Source organism: Dendronephthya gigantea, unplaced genomic scaffold (genome assembly GCF_004324835.1).
Source record: "Dendronephthya gigantea isolate DGI-Jeju-01 unplaced genomic scaffold, DenGig_1.0 000032F, whole genome shotgun sequence".
NCBI classification, from domain to species: domain Eukaryota; kingdom Metazoa; phylum Cnidaria; class Anthozoa; order Malacalcyonacea; family Nephtheidae; genus Dendronephthya; species Dendronephthya gigantea.
Genome location: NW_021163042.1, coordinates 1,928,369 through 1,944,733, shown reverse-complemented (window position 1 = coordinate 1,944,733; position 16,365 = coordinate 1,928,369). Strand labels below are relative to the sequence as shown.

Genomic DNA, 16,365 nt, shown 5'->3' with positions numbered 1-16,365 from the left:
GGTTCTATGCAATGACCAAGTACAGGGCATGTCGACGTCGTAATAAGACACTAATGAATGTAAATACGTTCTTGATAGAAACGATCTGAACATTGCCAGGCTACTTAGCTCTGAGGGTTGAGCAGTTCTACAGACCAAGTTCCAGATAGGAACGATACGATTAAAAAACGATGACTGGAATGTACTTGTTTTACATGAGGGTACTTTAAGCATTAAACTAGGGTTTAAACAATTACGAGTACGACTATGGCTCAATAGTGATACATAGTCAAAAATATTCAAATCGTAATACCCATGCATAGCTTTAAAAAAGAATGTTAAGTCTTTTATCTCTCTATCGTAAGATAACGGAAGAATATTGAGAGCTAACAAACGTTCTTTGTAGGAGATTTCTCCCATCTTTACTTGTAGGATCCATCGAGTAGCTCGCCTTTGAATTCGTTCTAGTTTGGCTTTGCATAATTTCAGGGACACTGGGACAGTGAGTGCATGCTAAGAGTGTTTATATATTCGCAAAGTTATAGAACAGACACTCGTCTTTTCCATGTGGATTATAATGTCGATTGACGCCGATCCTTTACGCTTACAGAGTAAACAGTAAGAAAATTATACAGTGGTATCCGAAAATGCAAAAACCAATTGTACTCACTCCAGATTACAAAGCTTATTGTTAGAGCTCAGTGGGTTTTCAATACTTTTGTTGCTATAACAACGGCTTATAAATACATAATTGAAGGTTTATTTGGATTATATTTCACGAGAAGACAGCGTACTGAAAAATATTGGCTGTAAAGTGTGGTATATGATTTTTCATGTCTTCTACAAGATGGGTGCTATGTGTTTGTGCGATATCAACTTTGACATATCTTACCCAATGCCTTATCTTAGACGGCGAAATAGCCACGGATAGAAAGGTATTGTAGTGTATTAAAATTGTAAAAACGTTTGCGCATAGCCAAAGAAACTAAGGCACTAAATAATACTTTACTGTGATACAGCAAACAACATAATCTACTATTTATTGTGTGTTTTAAGGATTGGCAATTTGTAGCTCGATTTTGTTTTCGAAAATCCTTGGCGAAAATGACGTTTCATTTTGTGTATCCAGAAGTAAGATGATCAGGATCTATATATTCCATTTCTATTTAATTTAATATAATATATGTACATACTTCGCAGCTGCAAGTGTCGCTGGACGCTTGTTTACGCATTGTAGAAATATTTGTGCCCAATTTAGTTTTTAATTTCAAGTTCATGCTGTTTTGTTACTATTTAGCTTCTTATTAAAAGGCAGCACTTAATGAGTGTCCCAAACCCAAAGTAATATGAAAACTACTGATACATTCACATGCTAACCACACAGCTCACTTAAAAGTTTAAGGGTTCTCTGCCCCCAACATAACATAATTATATATTTCAGTGGGAACCTCTGTTAATAAACTGGGTATCTGGGTGTACCATTATCCTTTTGCACCTTAAGGCAATATTTTTCACCTAGTATTTAATTCCCTGAGAGGCAAAATTTAACTTGTTTTGACATAGCTGACAAGTACAGACACATTTGCATCCATGGGCCCAGGAGATACATAGGTTATTAAAACAACTATGACAATTGAGAAGAATATAAGTAGAACATATTTCAGCATTTGGCTGATTCTCAAGCAAATTGCATCCCCACAGTATTTAATTTTTTATATAATGATTAATGTATTTTTTAATTTTGTCATTGTACATTGACTTAGGATTATTGCTGCCAAAATGTTTTGCTCTATTTTGATAATCAATGGAAAAGGGTTTATCCACAAAAAATGATGGTACTGTATGATATAATACTGTATAATTCTTGATCCTATAAGAAGTGCAATACTGTAGCCTGATCAATTGTGATCTGCCAGCACATTACATAAATCATAATAATAGTAATGATGACACAGCCAGAAATCGGTTTGCTTAGGCAGATAATTCATCGCAATTTTCACAATAAAGTAATATGGGATGTTTTCTTTAATTACAGCTAGGTATGAGAAGAGAAATAGGGGTGTTGCTATAGTACTATGATTTCTATATACTCGATTGCAGATTTGTAACCTATGTTGAAGTGTAACTTCAGGATCAAGTGATTGTACCTTGAAATATACTACTATACTCTTGCTATTTTGGCAACATTTTCATATAATTTTTGTTGTGCTTGATAGAACTGTTCAGAAAAAGAACGTGCTTTGGTACCTGAATACAATCAGAAAATCACTTTATCAGGAGCTGATGTGCACAGTGGCTGCTATAGAGTGAAATCAAGTGGTGGGAAATTCAACCTCAATTGTGGAGGTACTATAATTACAGTATATTACAAACACTTATTCTACTAGCTAATCCATAGATTTTTTCCCCGTCAAAGACAGATGTCGATAAATTTGTGATTGGGGTAGATATTTTGTATATTTGGTATTGATCCTTTAAAATGTACTCAATTGGAACTTGCAAAAGTAGGTTAGGCCTCTTTGTCTCTTCGTCTGCACATAAGGCCTCAGAGATTGTCATTGGTCTCAGTCAGCTGGACAGCTGCTTGCTATTTGAGTTTCCCTGCTCAAGGTGAAGCTTCTATGCGGAGTCCATCATGTGGTGACTCTAGCCAAGGCTGCAGATTGCCTACAGATTGTGATCTCCACCTATTTTTTCTGCACTTGCTGGGTCCGCACTTGCTCCCAAATGACCTAGGTCTTTGTTTGTGATTGTTTTTGGCCAAAAGATGCAGAGTCTAGTATTTTTTGACCTGTTCTTGAAAATGTTTTGTTTGTGGCTGATGGTTTTGTTATCTACCAGGATTCTACTTCTCACTGAAGGGTGCTGAAAGTTCTGTGTTAATACATTCAAAACTAGCCTGCTATTCATTGCATGAGTGGTCACCAGCACTGCATCGTTATGCATGTTTTTATATAATTTTTATTCATGTAGGTCGACGTTCTTTCATTTCTGCACGAGCAAGATGGTGGTATATCGCTGTTAGTAATTGTAAAAGTAGTAAGGTTGGTGCCTTCTAACAATATTGTATAAACAAAACTGGTATGAAAAAAAAATCTACTTATAAATATGTATCTCCAAAATTTTAGATATGTGCTGATATGATAGATATGATAGATATAACTACATATTCATTTTATAATATACTATACCATCAGTAATGTCTTACAGTATATTTGTATGTGTGCAGAGATCTTGCATGCCTGTATATTTATGTTCTAATCATCACTTGTGTTCAATTTTTTGGGGTTCTTTTAAGGGTTTGAGGTTGAAATACAATATGGTTTTAACTAATGGGGAAACATTTTGGAGAAAGCATTTCTCCGCTGATGAACAGTGTAAGCTACAATTGTATTTCTCTTTGAGTAAAACCAAAAGAGTGAGTGTGTCATAGCCTTACAGTATACATATACTATATTATCTACATACATATATGTTCAATCCCATCATTGCAATCTAACGCCAGGCATCATTCACTGTTAAAAACATTAGCTTGTAGATACACCAACTTTGTGAAGTTTTGGTCTGTTAAACCCTGGCCTTCTTCACTCGTCAGGGGTCAGCTGTAGTACAATATAGAAATAATCATAAATTATTAGTTTACTGGTGTACCACAAGCTAATATCTATCATTATCACTATGCAAACAAGCAGAATGAAGAGTTTGCTATATGTTCCACACTATTCTCTTTTAGACATATTGGAAACTGACATTGTGTTTTTAGTGTCATTTGTTCTCCTTTCCATTTTTGCTGGAATAGAAGCAAGTATGTTAGATTCCTAATCAATGGTGACAGAACCGGGGGGGGGAGCTCCGGGGGGCTGTTAACTCCCCAAAATAAAATATGTTCCACCTCCCCTGGTCCTAATTTAGTTATTATTTGTCATTAACTCCGGTCGAAATATATGAGAAGACTAATAAACGCTTTTTAAATTTTTAGAAATTCTTGCTTCTAGAAAGCTGTTTCACTATACGTTTAAACTTTTTCTATGGTCAATATTTTGTGAAGGTTAGTTATCACTGCACCATACAACTCCTGTTTATCAAAAGCATACTTGCATTTTATATATAGGTCCTCTAGGTATCGAACCTTGCACCGGCATCGCAAAAGCGTAGGTTTGATTTCTGCCGGAGTACTATAGGTATAGGTGACTCATTTTTCCATCAACTGTTCCTGGCTTGAATTTGAAGTGTGTATAATTCCACTCGAAAGACCCTTTAAATCTCTAGAATTTACCTGCACCGAGTGAAGTGCCAAAAATCATAATCGATTTAGCATCTTATATGTACAATATCTCGAAATATATAGTATGCATTGCCACAGAGTTTTTCTTGGGTTTAGTTTTCTCCTTGGTTATGTACGTTAGTTATTACACTGATTACGGATTGGATGGAAAGCCAAATCTTCCAGTTAAAGTTGTTGGTGAGTTTTTAACATTAAAATACGTTTTAAGTCAAATACGTCGTAAAATACGTTAGTCGTATATCGATTTACCGCAAATCCTGGATCTCTTTTCGTAATATGCGAAAGATTATATATGGGCGTGTAGTATTTATTCATTTTAGTGATTTTGAGGTGAATCTTAGCCATTATTTCTTTAAGGTCAAGCTATGCATTTTATTGGGCACATAGTGTTTCTGATTATGTTAATACTTCTTGCAAAAGGCTGGACCGTAACGAGGTAGGAATCACAGACATGCACGAATCATGTGTTATTTACGTGGATAATGTTTAGTCCGAGTGTCAAATATGCTCACTACTTTCACAATAGCATTCCTAAATCTTAACGTTTTAATTTCTATTCTATACCGGCTGCATTTCGCTCAAAATCTATAGTACATTTTGCTTTATAGTAACTACTATTTCAACTTTAGTACATTTCATTTTTAGCAATGACTTTTCCACTGAGGATGTTAATCCCTTATTTCCTTTCCTTTTAGAGGTCGAATGAGCTCGAGTGGGCAAGTGAAGCTATCAGTTTTCTCAACATTGTATTGTGTCTGCTTTATTATACTTTTTATATATGAACAAGTGGTAAGTTAATATAATTACTGTTATACAAATATATTTTGTACAGAGCGAAAATTTAAATCACTTATTTCTCAAAAATTCTTTGATCAGATGGTTGGTCGGTTAGCTGGAATGAAAAAAAAACCTAGATTCGATACGAACGTGATATATTATTATTACAAAATATGTTATTCCCTTCGCAGATATTCGATCCAGGCAGAGTTCTGTACATTTACGAGAGTCCTGCTGGAATTGGTATTTGTATACTCCGTGTCGTGGTAGGTAACATCACCTTTCATTATATCACCGCTTGGACAATAGATTTGAAAGAAAACTACTTTTGATTCATCTTATTAAAGGCCTGGTGTTGGTTCTGTTATGCCACTTTCTTTACACTCAAACATTTCCCAAAGAAAACGGCATTTTACTATCCATTCTGGTTTATGTACTCTGGATGGTAAGATCATTTTTCATTCAAAGTGACCCTGTTGTTTAATGATAAATGCAGATTTTCATACAGTGCATGTGCCTATCAACGTTTGCAATTTAGTTCTTTGTGGAATATTTTTTCGAGGATTCGTTATTCTTGAAGCCAAAGCTTGTTTTAAACAAGTATTAGAGTTGTAGTATGGCACAGGAGTTGTTTTTTATGACTGTATCATGCATGCTTCAGGAATAGCTGTATGGTCGTTATATTTTATATAAACTGCAAATCTTCTAGGTTTCTTGTTGGTCCCACCGTTATTCTTTTTGCCGCATACGTAATTGAGGATTATCAAAGGTTAGAATTTAAGAATGTCGTTTTGTCTATACGTCTTATTCAAACGTTTTACGTGGGACATACATCTAATTTATACTACACTTGGCTCAAAGCTTACAAATTATATAAAGAAGTATCTTTTAGTCGATATGGACATTAATAAAACATATACCAATTAAAACTACTGCAATGTCTCCGCCAGCTTTCGATAACTGCTTCCTATAGACTGCGTCATTTTTCGTTAACTGTACACTATCTTGTGTACTTTAATAGTCAACAATGTTTTTACAAAAAATATTTTACGTATAGGCGCGAAAAACAAACAAATAGGCTGTGCGCTTCCGATTACAAATACACAATAACTGCATGAACTGCATGAAGTGAAGAATTTTTCAAGGAATTACATGCCGTGAATATTTTTCTTCAGAAGATTTAAAAGGCTATAAAAGTTTAAAGGATTGTATTCCCTTCGCTTTGCCTTGAGCAGCGTGTAAATATGAATAATTGTTTTTGTTTATAGAGAACAAATTGTTAACGGTATCGAGTTCGGAGTATCCTTTTTAGCCCACGCAATATTTTTGGTAAGTTTTCATCATGAATACTCGATCATGTAAGCGAGAAACAAAAAAGGTTAGGTCAACCGTGGGTATGCGTCGTTTACCGACTCACCGCTAAAAATTGAATCTGCATAATTATGGCGACGCATCGTCCCCAATCATTTGGTGTTGGTTCATTGAAGCAAGGACTTTCTATTGTTTCACTTAAATATTCAAATGTTGTAACCTACGTACGTCTGCCATTTTTATCAAGGTGCTTACTCGTCCTGCCGCAGCCAACACAAACTTTCCCTTTCACATGAGAACATGCCAGGTAAGCATTTAGTTGCAGGTAAGCCTATTGAGCTGCTCTTTTACACTTGAAGTAAATCCTACACAAATGAGCACTTCCGTTACAGACTACCTTCTCCGCTAAAGGGGAGCCTTATAGTTAACTTACAAACGACGAGTAATCAGGCTTGCTCTTAACCTTTACCCAAATGAGCTACGTATCGTTTCAGTCATTATTGTACAGGTCTTGGATACGCTTTTGACCTGTGAGCTTTGATATCAGCAGTGAAGACGGAAGCCGTTTCATTCATGCACGATTCATTCATGAAACGAGGCTCTCTTGTCAAATGACGTAATCAGTTGGTGTATGTGTTTTTATGATAGATTGGTATTTCAAGACCTAATGAAGATGAGGTGGCATCTGGTTACGCCTATGCACCTGATAGTTTTGTGGGTGTTTTCACAACGGATACTTTTGCAATATTTCAATCCTCGAGTCAGCAGGTATTATTTATTTCAAAGAAGTGTAATATAGTCTATAGTATAAGGTAAATTTGTATAGGAAATTAAACATTTCGAAAAGTATAGTAATGGCAAACTAATGCATGATCGATTACATAGTAGCTATGATAATAATAAATATGCATATTCATGACAGGATGCATGCATTGGGTTCATTTCTGCTTTATAGAATTTTCATAATTATTCAAGTCTAAACCGTTCTGATATTCGAACGTTCATGAATGCTGCTAAATAGTTTATTCAGTCAACGTATGGCATAGAAATACTAAAACTTTCAAGATATATTGGGATACGATTTGATGTTGAAACAATTTTGATGTTGAGACGATTTTGTGCAAAAGAGCTATCGGAATTATGCACAGTAGAGTGACCAACTCATTCCTGACGTCGTCTAAATGCGTCGTCTAACAAAGACTTTTTCAATAATTTCTAGACTAACGTTTTGATCGACTATATATCAAATTAATTAATACGTATGAAATCCGCATTATTTCTGGGCTTTATTTAGTTTATTAGGAAGCTTGCACCCTTAAACGTTTTTTTTTGTATTTTTTGTGTAGGGATCAAGTAACACTCCGTCGAGTAAAATAAATTCCAATAATAATACTCAAAGAATAGAACGACCTATTCCTATGACAACAATTTCATCCAACAGTTTTCCATCAACAACACGAAGTGCAGAGACAGACCCACCACCCTCATATAGACAGGCGACAGGACTTCATGACCCGTAACATATCAGTGAAGTTTCAATACGTAACAGCGGTTCTCCTTGGAGCGGAATTTCACTTTTATCTTCAAGACTGGAGTGCTCGTTTCTAGCTTTTTAGCTAATTAGACGGAATTTTTTATTAACTGAACCGATGTAAAAATGCGTGAGGCGTCTGTGTGGACGAATTGTCCACAATTGTCGAAAATTGTCGCACGCAAAAAAATCCCGCCTAGTGGAAAAAGATCACTAACTGCCTAACATAATTTAATTCATTGATTTAATAATCTAAAGGCAAAAAAAAAATTTAAAAAAAAGATTATATCATCTGGTATGATATAATCTTGTATTACTTTATGTACATAATATGTGATAAATGCAATCATACATTTTTTACACTTTAAAATTGTTTTGTCTTTTTTTTTCACATCTTTATTTGGATTTGCCACTGTATATTGTTATATTCATGAATTGTGTTTCTTTACATCTATATCGTGCTCCTGCCTTCTTGCATTGTGTGCAGATGAGATATACATGATGTTTAAAAGAATCGTGATAGAATTTTACATACCATGCATTATATATAATTGTGCCAAACAGAGTCAGACTATTTGTTGAGGGGCAGCTTTTAGAGACCAATATGTTTTATTAATGTCTACTAGTTGGAAATAGCCAAAAAATCATGCATTAAAAATTGTCGTTCGAAAACCATTTCTTGTTTCTATGAAATGGAAAGGCTTGAATGTCATGCTTTCTTATATTGTTCTTCAAACTATCCAATAGCCAAGTCAAAACTGGGTAGTAGTTTGAGCATTTACCTTCCTTCCACCCAGCATATGTTTTTTCGCGCGAATTTCATATACTTTTTACATGAAGTATTTCTTTAAATTCTAATCGAATTATAATTTCCGCTCAAATTTTACTTTATATATATTTCCGAATATTTTGATTTTAGAAAGTATTTTTGAGGAACATATCTAAGCTATTGAAAATTTATTTATTATACTATCAGTGGATCTAAGATGTAAATCAAATCGCATCTAGATTAATTAATGGTCATTTGCTCGAAATTCATTCATTTTCTTCGGAAAAACATGTCTTCGGCTGCGCGAATAAGTTACTCTGAAAAGTATGTTGATGAGAAATACGAATATAGGTGAGCAAAAAGGTCTGGCATTGTTATTGTTTTATCACCATAAAAAACAAACATATCTCATAATTCGGGTTTTACCAGTGACGGATATTCATGTTACTAGGTGGTGGGGAGTGGGGACCCTCCCTTACTTTCTGTAGATCGGCAATTTGTTGGAAATTTTCGGTTACCTTGAAATTTGGGAAAAATTGAAATTTTTGGTAAATATAGGACTAGTAAGCAACATTTCTGAGTCTTTCTCAATAGGTATATTTTTCACTCTATCACTTTTCTAACTGTTTGCCCCTTGGGAAGAAAAAATGCCAAATAAAAACAAATTTGTGGGAAATTCGGGAATTCAAACTCAGCTGCAACTGGGTTTGAGTAAATTTTTTTAATAACTGGTTAACTCAATCAAAATGTTATGAATCACATTGATGAATTTCATTTCATTTCGTATATCGCAATGAATTTTAGGCATGTTATGCTGCCGCCTAATCTTGTGCCATTAGTGCCAGTTGATCATCTTATGACCGAAACAGAATGGAGAAATCTTGGTGTCCAACAATCTCCTGGATGGGTGCATTATATGATTCACTCCCCAGGTTAGGTATAATTGGGATTTATTACACCATACGCATTCATTTAATTTGCCTGATATCACTCCTCAACCCCCCCCCATTTAATCCCAGTTACCCCACCATTCTTAAAAAATACCTGTGAAATTGGCAAATTAGTTAGGTCTTATGAACATTTTACTTAGTTGTTCTACCTATTTGAACATCCTATAATTATTTAAATGGTCATAAGGCTGCATTTTTTTACCCTTAAAAACTGGTTTATATCACAGTTTTTTAGCCACTAGCAAAGTAGCAGCTGAAATGATTATTTTTGTGTACTCACTTTGTGTTTGTGTTTATTTTATAGAACGTCATATTTTATTATTTAGAAGACCAATTTCATTGCCACTTAATCCTAGCAATCCATTGGAAGGATGATCAAGACATGACAAAAAAATACTTTGCCTACTGTTACGTCACTAACATGTACTTCATAATAATTCATTTCTATTCATAAGAACATTGAAATGGTGGACCATAGAAAAAGATCAATCCAAGCATGAAGCAATATGCATGCTATGAAAACAGCTAGAGATATTTATATTATATATATATATATATATATATATATATATATATATATATATATATATAATATATTTCAGAGTTGACTTACTTGGGAGCGTAGGGATTGTCTCCTAGTCTTACTGATGTAATTAAACTTATTAAAGTATTGCCAAAGTGACTCCATTTGGACTTAAAAAGATGACAGTACTGCAAAAAATAATTAGGTCTAATGTAAGCCTAATAATATTATCAGGCTATTTATACTAGAAGTTACTATCGCAAGGGAAGTGCTGGCATCGCAAGTCCATTTATCACATGTTGAAGAAAAACAACGGCTGTTTAAACTAAATGTGTCTACTCTACAGAGGCTTTCTGGGCTTTTTTTCAAATGAATAATATTGTGAACATTGTCGTGAACAATAGGTGCATTAGATCATCCTCCGCGTCTTTGCATTAGGAAAGAACTATGCATTAGGTCTTTCCGCGTGCCTCGTGGCCGTACCTACGAAATCTTTGACGGCCTTGGAGCTTAGGTAATAAAGTGAGATGACAAGACAGAAAGAAATCTTCGAGTACATTGGCATTGCTCAGTAAAATATATCCTAGCCTCAAATTGACTCGATAGAGACCAAAGCATTGCATTCTTTGTTTAACAACTTTAACTTGCCTTTTAACTGAAGTTCCTACATTACATCATTGCGATAATGCGATCAACCAGTAATCTCCATCGAGTACGTACAGGAACTGAATTCCAAACTAGTTTCAGCTAAGTGCATTGATACTCAGGCAGTTATTCCTCCCCTTGTTGTTGCTCTCAGACTCAGAGTATTAATAATGTGAATATCCTCCAGATGTCTTTTTTAAATTTGAGCCTGCACCACTAATGATCGGGCCATGAAAACATGCAAAACCCACATCATTAACTGTGATCACACTTAAACTGGCCCCAGTTATACACGATTCTCCATGATCATGAAATTAAATTCGCCTCAACAACAAGGATTGTCATGACGAATGAAGACCTGTGAGCATGTAAAGTTGCTAATAAGGGTTGTTTGAATCGATAACCAACATGTATCGCAGTTGCACAATGTTATGTTCAAATTTTATCGATAATGCTAAATAATCTAATATGCCGCTAAATATTTTTTACATATTTATCGTCTTGATATGCTAATACTTGTCGTGAATCCTTAATAGCGCAAATGCATGCAAAGAGATGCGAACTTGCAAATCCACGGGAGAACGCATTTTCAATAATATTACCGATTAGTTTTTATGCGAAAAGTAGGCATCGTGATTAAATGGTGAATTTACGATACTTTTACATGGTAGCAAAGGGCTGCCCTAGTAAGTAAACGGCAGTGGGGGCAGCTGCCCACGTGGTTCCGGCGCCCCTCGATCGATCGCGTGCCGGGACGCTTAATTTGCGCTCGTCATAATACTTGCCAATTTGGATGAGATTAAGCGCCAGCTGCAGGATCGTCATCCTCATCACGTTATCTAGCGTATGAGCATGCAGTTTCAGGGCAAGAGGTTGAAACGTTGGACGAGACCAAGAACAACAGCGCTCAATGATTTTGTTGTCAAGGATATTCAAGAAGCACAAAACATTATAGAGAGAAATTCCCCAACTAGATGTGCAGATCCACAACCAGTTGGCTTGGTGTTTCAAAAGCCGCTACATCCCGCGGCTTTGCATGTAAGAAGATAACAATAGCTAAAACTACATGCTGGCTAACAATCACGCGCAAGATATCTCACTGATTATTTCCATGCAATCATCAATCATGCACCTTCTTCATTTGAGTTCCTCATGTGTTCTGGTTTAGCCTTACGCTATCTGGAATCCTGAGCCAAGTTGGAGGAAGACCCAGAAAAGATATCCAAAGTTGGCCTGTCACATGAGTACGTTTTGTTTGTTGCTAATTTCGGGTCGGACACAGTTAACCCAATACTTTCGTTTAATGACTAATACGTCATTCGGGATGTTCTTTGTCTAAAATATCAACAACTCAATGGTTATTGTCACGCTATAAACAGCAGGAAACCGTCCGAGTTGTGCTCATCCAATGATCTGATCTAAGGTATATCATTTAGACCTGGTTATATGTAGGCAATGTCTTTTGTCATTGGTTATCCCATAAAATGCTTTGTCTATTCAAAAAATCCTCCTCATTGATCACTGACACTGCATGGATCGTAGAGCATCGCCGATGAATTGCGACTGTAAGAAAAAGAATCCCCACGGCTGTACCAAGACCAATATTCACTTGAAAATAAATATCTAAGTTACAGCACAAGAAGCCTACAAAACGCAAATGCAATTCAGTTGTTGGACATGTCCGCGTACGTCCAGTCTACATGTTGCCCTGAAAGTACCCTGAAGAAACTTTAAAAAATTTCTTTTTTTCAGAAATGACGAATTTTAGCTGCGGAGAGCCGTTGAAAGACTGCCCATGGGATCGAGAAAGTAATGGTTACCCATAGTGCTAAGTATATACATGCCACATGGCTACATAGAGTTGTTTTTGTTGTTTTCACATTCAAAATGAAAAGTATCATAAAAAGAATGTCTTCATATTCTAAAGTATCATATACCGAGTTCTTCCAGATACACACAATTGGTGTCATGTTAGTTAATTTAATCCTAACGGCATCTTTTATTCAGGCTAGAATAGGGTATTTTGTAATTTGTACAACAGTAAAAAAACTGATCATTTATTATAACACTATACTCAAATGAAGAATTTGTTCAGTTGATTATAACATAGACAATCCAGACAACGTGAATGTCTTCTGGATTTTCTATGATTTTAACAGATTATGATTATTACTTACATTATAAACCATCCCTACCTGGGGATGTCAAATCGTCTATCAATTTTTTTACAGTTAAGCCACCGCTTATTGGTTACTGTTCACAAACGACGTCCCGATCCAGTTACCTTCATCCATTGGACCATCCTGCTTGGGCTCGTCCCCCCAAGTCGTACAGAAAGGGCGCGGTAGAGGAATTTCCAGTCCAAGGAATAGGTAAACCTGCATTTGGATAGTCAACTGGCGTTGTTTAGACGTATAAAAGCATGCTCTGTGACTATCCACAGATAGGCAATCTATATATTACAAATCCCTTGCATGTATGTATTCGCAGTTCCGAACATATTACCAAGAATCGATCTGAAAACCAACAAGGACACTTTTCTGAAAAATCTGGTAAGTGTGCAGCAAATTGTAGTACACAAAACTGACAAAAAAACAAGAACATCTTGTAAACCCACAATTTCAGCTTTAAAGCAAGACAACACGTTTACGGTAATATTTTGACAGCCTATTTCAAAGACAAAGTCATTGTCGTACCTGACTATGAAATCGAGTCAAAATATCATGACAGTAAACTGTTTGTTTGTTTTTCGAAGTATGTTCTGCTGGTAGTGGTTATATATAGTTAGATTCACATACGATTTCTGTCATTTTTAGAAAAAAGCAGGACCAGCTGGGTATCATACTCTTGGCCAATGTGCCGCTAAAACTATGGGAAAATCGATAAAGGAACAAGTATCATAAAAAATCTCATAACGGAGTAAAAGTTCTTGAGCAGTATCAGATCGAATAATTACGGTTAATTCTCAAAAATAATCTAATGTTATATAAGTCAGAGTTGTAATCGTAATGAGAAAAATGGTGCAGCGTATTTCTTTTACGAAAAAGAACTGAATCAGGTAAATTGATTATTGAAAAAATCATAAATGCAGCCTTCCCCCCAGGTCTTGTGTATATATTTAGGTACTATTCAATATGAACAGTAAATTGATACGTTTCTTTATACAGGGATATATACCTATAGGGATTTATGTTTCTTGACAAAAGTCAATATAAATTAGTTGTTAGAACGAAGATTGCTTTGAGAACGTCGCGGTAGTAAAAAAGAAAGTAGCTGCCAATTAACCTAGCTGCAGTGCGTGGAGTTTTCCCTTTCACTTCGCAATTCTTTTTAGTAAGGTGAGCTGGTGAGGAGATAACGGAAAATGACACTCACTTATGTACATCATATGTTATTCTTGTATAGGTATACGTGGCCTAGAACTTGTTTGAATATGGTGTTCATAGAATTCTTTTACTGCTGTCACTTGCTTTGACCCAAGAAGTGTTTGTTCCCTTTTTGATTTTAGGATGTTGATTGCTTCATCAGGAGTAATATTGTACAACTACAAAAATTGAAAGTGCATACCATTTTGTCTTTACACGTTCATTCTTAGATACACATATATACTGATTTGAGTTTTAAAGCTAGGGGAATAGTTTTTTATATGTATTGTTACCAATGAAATCACAGTGAGGTAATTGCATCATTACAGAAAGGAAATGTTGTGGAAAAGATAATTATGCATAATGGCAAAGACAAATGTGGCACTCAAGATGTTTTTAGTAAAACTTGCATAATTATAGCACTTTCACTTCTTTTTTGAAGCCTTATAGTAAGACAAAACTTAACACACAAATCATCCTCACTAAAATGCCACAAACCTCCATTAAATAACAAGCCACCAAAGTTGCACTTCTTCCCCTTCCAGCTTTGCAGTGCACGTAACAACTGATATTGAGACTATCAAATTGTTTAATAAATTGTACTCCTTCCATCAGTTTTTCAAAGTCTGGTGCATTATTAAAATCTGGTGTTGGCAAGTGCAAATGTTTAATTCCCAGACTTTTCCATTTCTATAGAGGAAGATTTGGACTAACTTGTTGGACACAAATGTAGTATGCTCTAGTAGTGCCAGTTGAGGATTAAGAAAAAATTTTCTGATTAATATATTTTGCTTTTATGAGACAATGTTTGAAGCAGTAAAATTTTTTTTTTATAATCAGTCACCTCATTTGAAAACATAAGTAATCTTGTTTCATATTCTTCATTCAATGTCACAACCCCTCCAATATTTTCTTTATTGATCAGCTATAAAATTAAAAGAAAACTACAATTAAGGTTATAAGGAGTTTGCAAATTTTACATCATTGTTCAAATAAGAAAAATGCAACTTTTCAGTTCATGGGTCATCATTACCCATTGATACCATACTCACACTCTGTGAAATAATACGCAAAGGTAATGCTCCAAGTACAACATTCCTATCAATTCTGTCATACCATCTTCTTTTGCGACTCATTGCCACAGTGAAAATATTCCATAGTAATGTTGGGTAAAATAAAATCCGAGCAGCTTTAGGTGATGTTATACCACTTTGTATTCTAGGCAGCAGAGCTAATTAACAAAATCAAGAAAAAGTATTTTGCAATATTCCTAAGAGGAGTGGGATTAATTGCATGATAGAAGGATTCTTCAAGCAATCAGTAAGTCTCCTTTTTTAATCTTGTAGGTGGCCTAGCTATTTTACTAGAATGGCAATGCTAAATGAATCCATAAGATGGACCCCAAAAATAAAAATGTAGTTGATAAAATGCCAACTCCACAATTCTGAATCATTCAGGGTGTAAAAAAAGCTAGAGTACCTTACTCTCTTATCTGTCAACTATTATCTCGTATCAGGTCTCCTTAGTCTAGTTATAAGTAATGACCCCAATTCTATAAAGCTTTGCAGTGTTTTTAAACCTAACCCCCAACCAGGCCAACCTCCCACCTCTATAATTCTTACTCGATGTAATATATCCACCCATCGTTCATAAAGCGAACTTTCACTCTCTCCAATCAGAATGGAAAATAGCACTCATAAACCGAATTTCCGGCCACTCTCCACTCACGATGGAAAATAATTTTCTGAAAAATCATCAGCCCTTCCACCTCTATGCTTCCCCACGTTTTCACGCTAAGAATATCTTTACATGAAGTTTCATTCACTGGTTTCTGCCAATCGTAAAGTAGTTGGGGAAAAGGAACCCCCCGGAATTGAAGCTGCCTTTCAACGTTTGAAATTTTTGCAATTTGCATCTATATTTATTGACAGAAATCACGGAATGGCAACTTTTTCGCGGACAGAAACTTTTTTGTTTGCCATATACGACATCATGCTACAGCGCCTGACAGCCCTGGCAGTTTGGCTTCCTATGATTTTTTGAAGCTAACCTGCAGTGCTTTCAACCAACCAGCACCTGAGCATTTTTTAGTTGTTTACTAATCTACTATCTCTTGTTTTCTTAGCTGTATGTAGTCGGGCCACCGACCACGAGATATTATCACGGTTGGTGCCAAGCAGAAAAAATTCATTTCAATAACGCATCCGGCATTCAGTCTCGGCTAACTCTA

At 35.5% G+C, this 16,365-nt stretch overlaps 2 protein-coding genes across 4 annotated transcripts; one reads left to right on the top strand and one right to left on the bottom strand.

Moving 5' to 3' along the window:
- Window positions 1–724: 724 nt before the first annotated feature.
- LOC114524843 (transmembrane protein 145-like) lies at window positions 725–8,516 on the top strand. Its single transcript, XM_028546040.1, has 18 exons — window positions 725–914; window positions 1,036–1,110; window positions 1,743–1,814; window positions 2,196–2,325; window positions 2,953–3,023; window positions 3,278–3,356; window positions 3,713–3,784; window positions 3,959–4,027; window positions 4,361–4,441; window positions 4,622–4,700; window positions 4,960–5,053; window positions 5,233–5,307; window positions 5,389–5,486; window positions 5,751–5,810; window positions 6,310–6,370; window positions 6,600–6,659; window positions 7,001–7,120; window positions 7,699–8,516. The coding sequence occupies exons 1-18, from the start codon at window positions 813–815 to the stop codon at window positions 7,870–7,872; spliced, it is 1,572 nt and encodes a 523-aa protein (XP_028401841.1). The 5' UTR covers window positions 725–812; the 3' UTR covers window positions 7,873–8,516.
- Window positions 8,517–12,944: 4,428 nt separating this feature from the next.
- LOC114524860 (phosphatidylglycerophosphatase and protein-tyrosine phosphatase 1-like) lies at window positions 12,945–15,919 on the bottom strand. 3 transcript variants are annotated; one of them, XR_003687130.1, is made up of 7 exons: window positions 15,758–15,919; window positions 15,188–15,366; window positions 14,980–15,060; window positions 14,634–14,825; window positions 14,146–14,314; window positions 13,467–13,638; window positions 13,271–13,286 (listed from the first exon to the last, which is right to left on the bottom strand). XR_003687130.1 is itself a non-coding variant. In XM_028546063.1 (6 exons), the coding sequence occupies exons 1-5, from the start codon at window positions 15,777–15,779 to the stop codon at window positions 14,162–14,164; spliced, it is 627 nt and encodes a 208-aa protein (XP_028401864.1). In that variant the 5' UTR covers window positions 15,780–15,919; the 3' UTR covers window positions 12,945–13,638; window positions 14,146–14,161. The 3 variants fall into 3 exon arrangements, 2 of the variants coding, with proteins under 2 accessions (XP_028401864.1, XP_028401863.1); XM_028546063.1 differs by having other exon boundaries at window positions 12,945–13,638; XM_028546062.1 differs by lacking the exons at window positions 13,271–13,286; window positions 13,467–13,638 and having other exon boundaries at window positions 13,702–14,314.
- Between the last annotated feature and the right edge of the window lie 446 nt (window positions 15,920–16,365).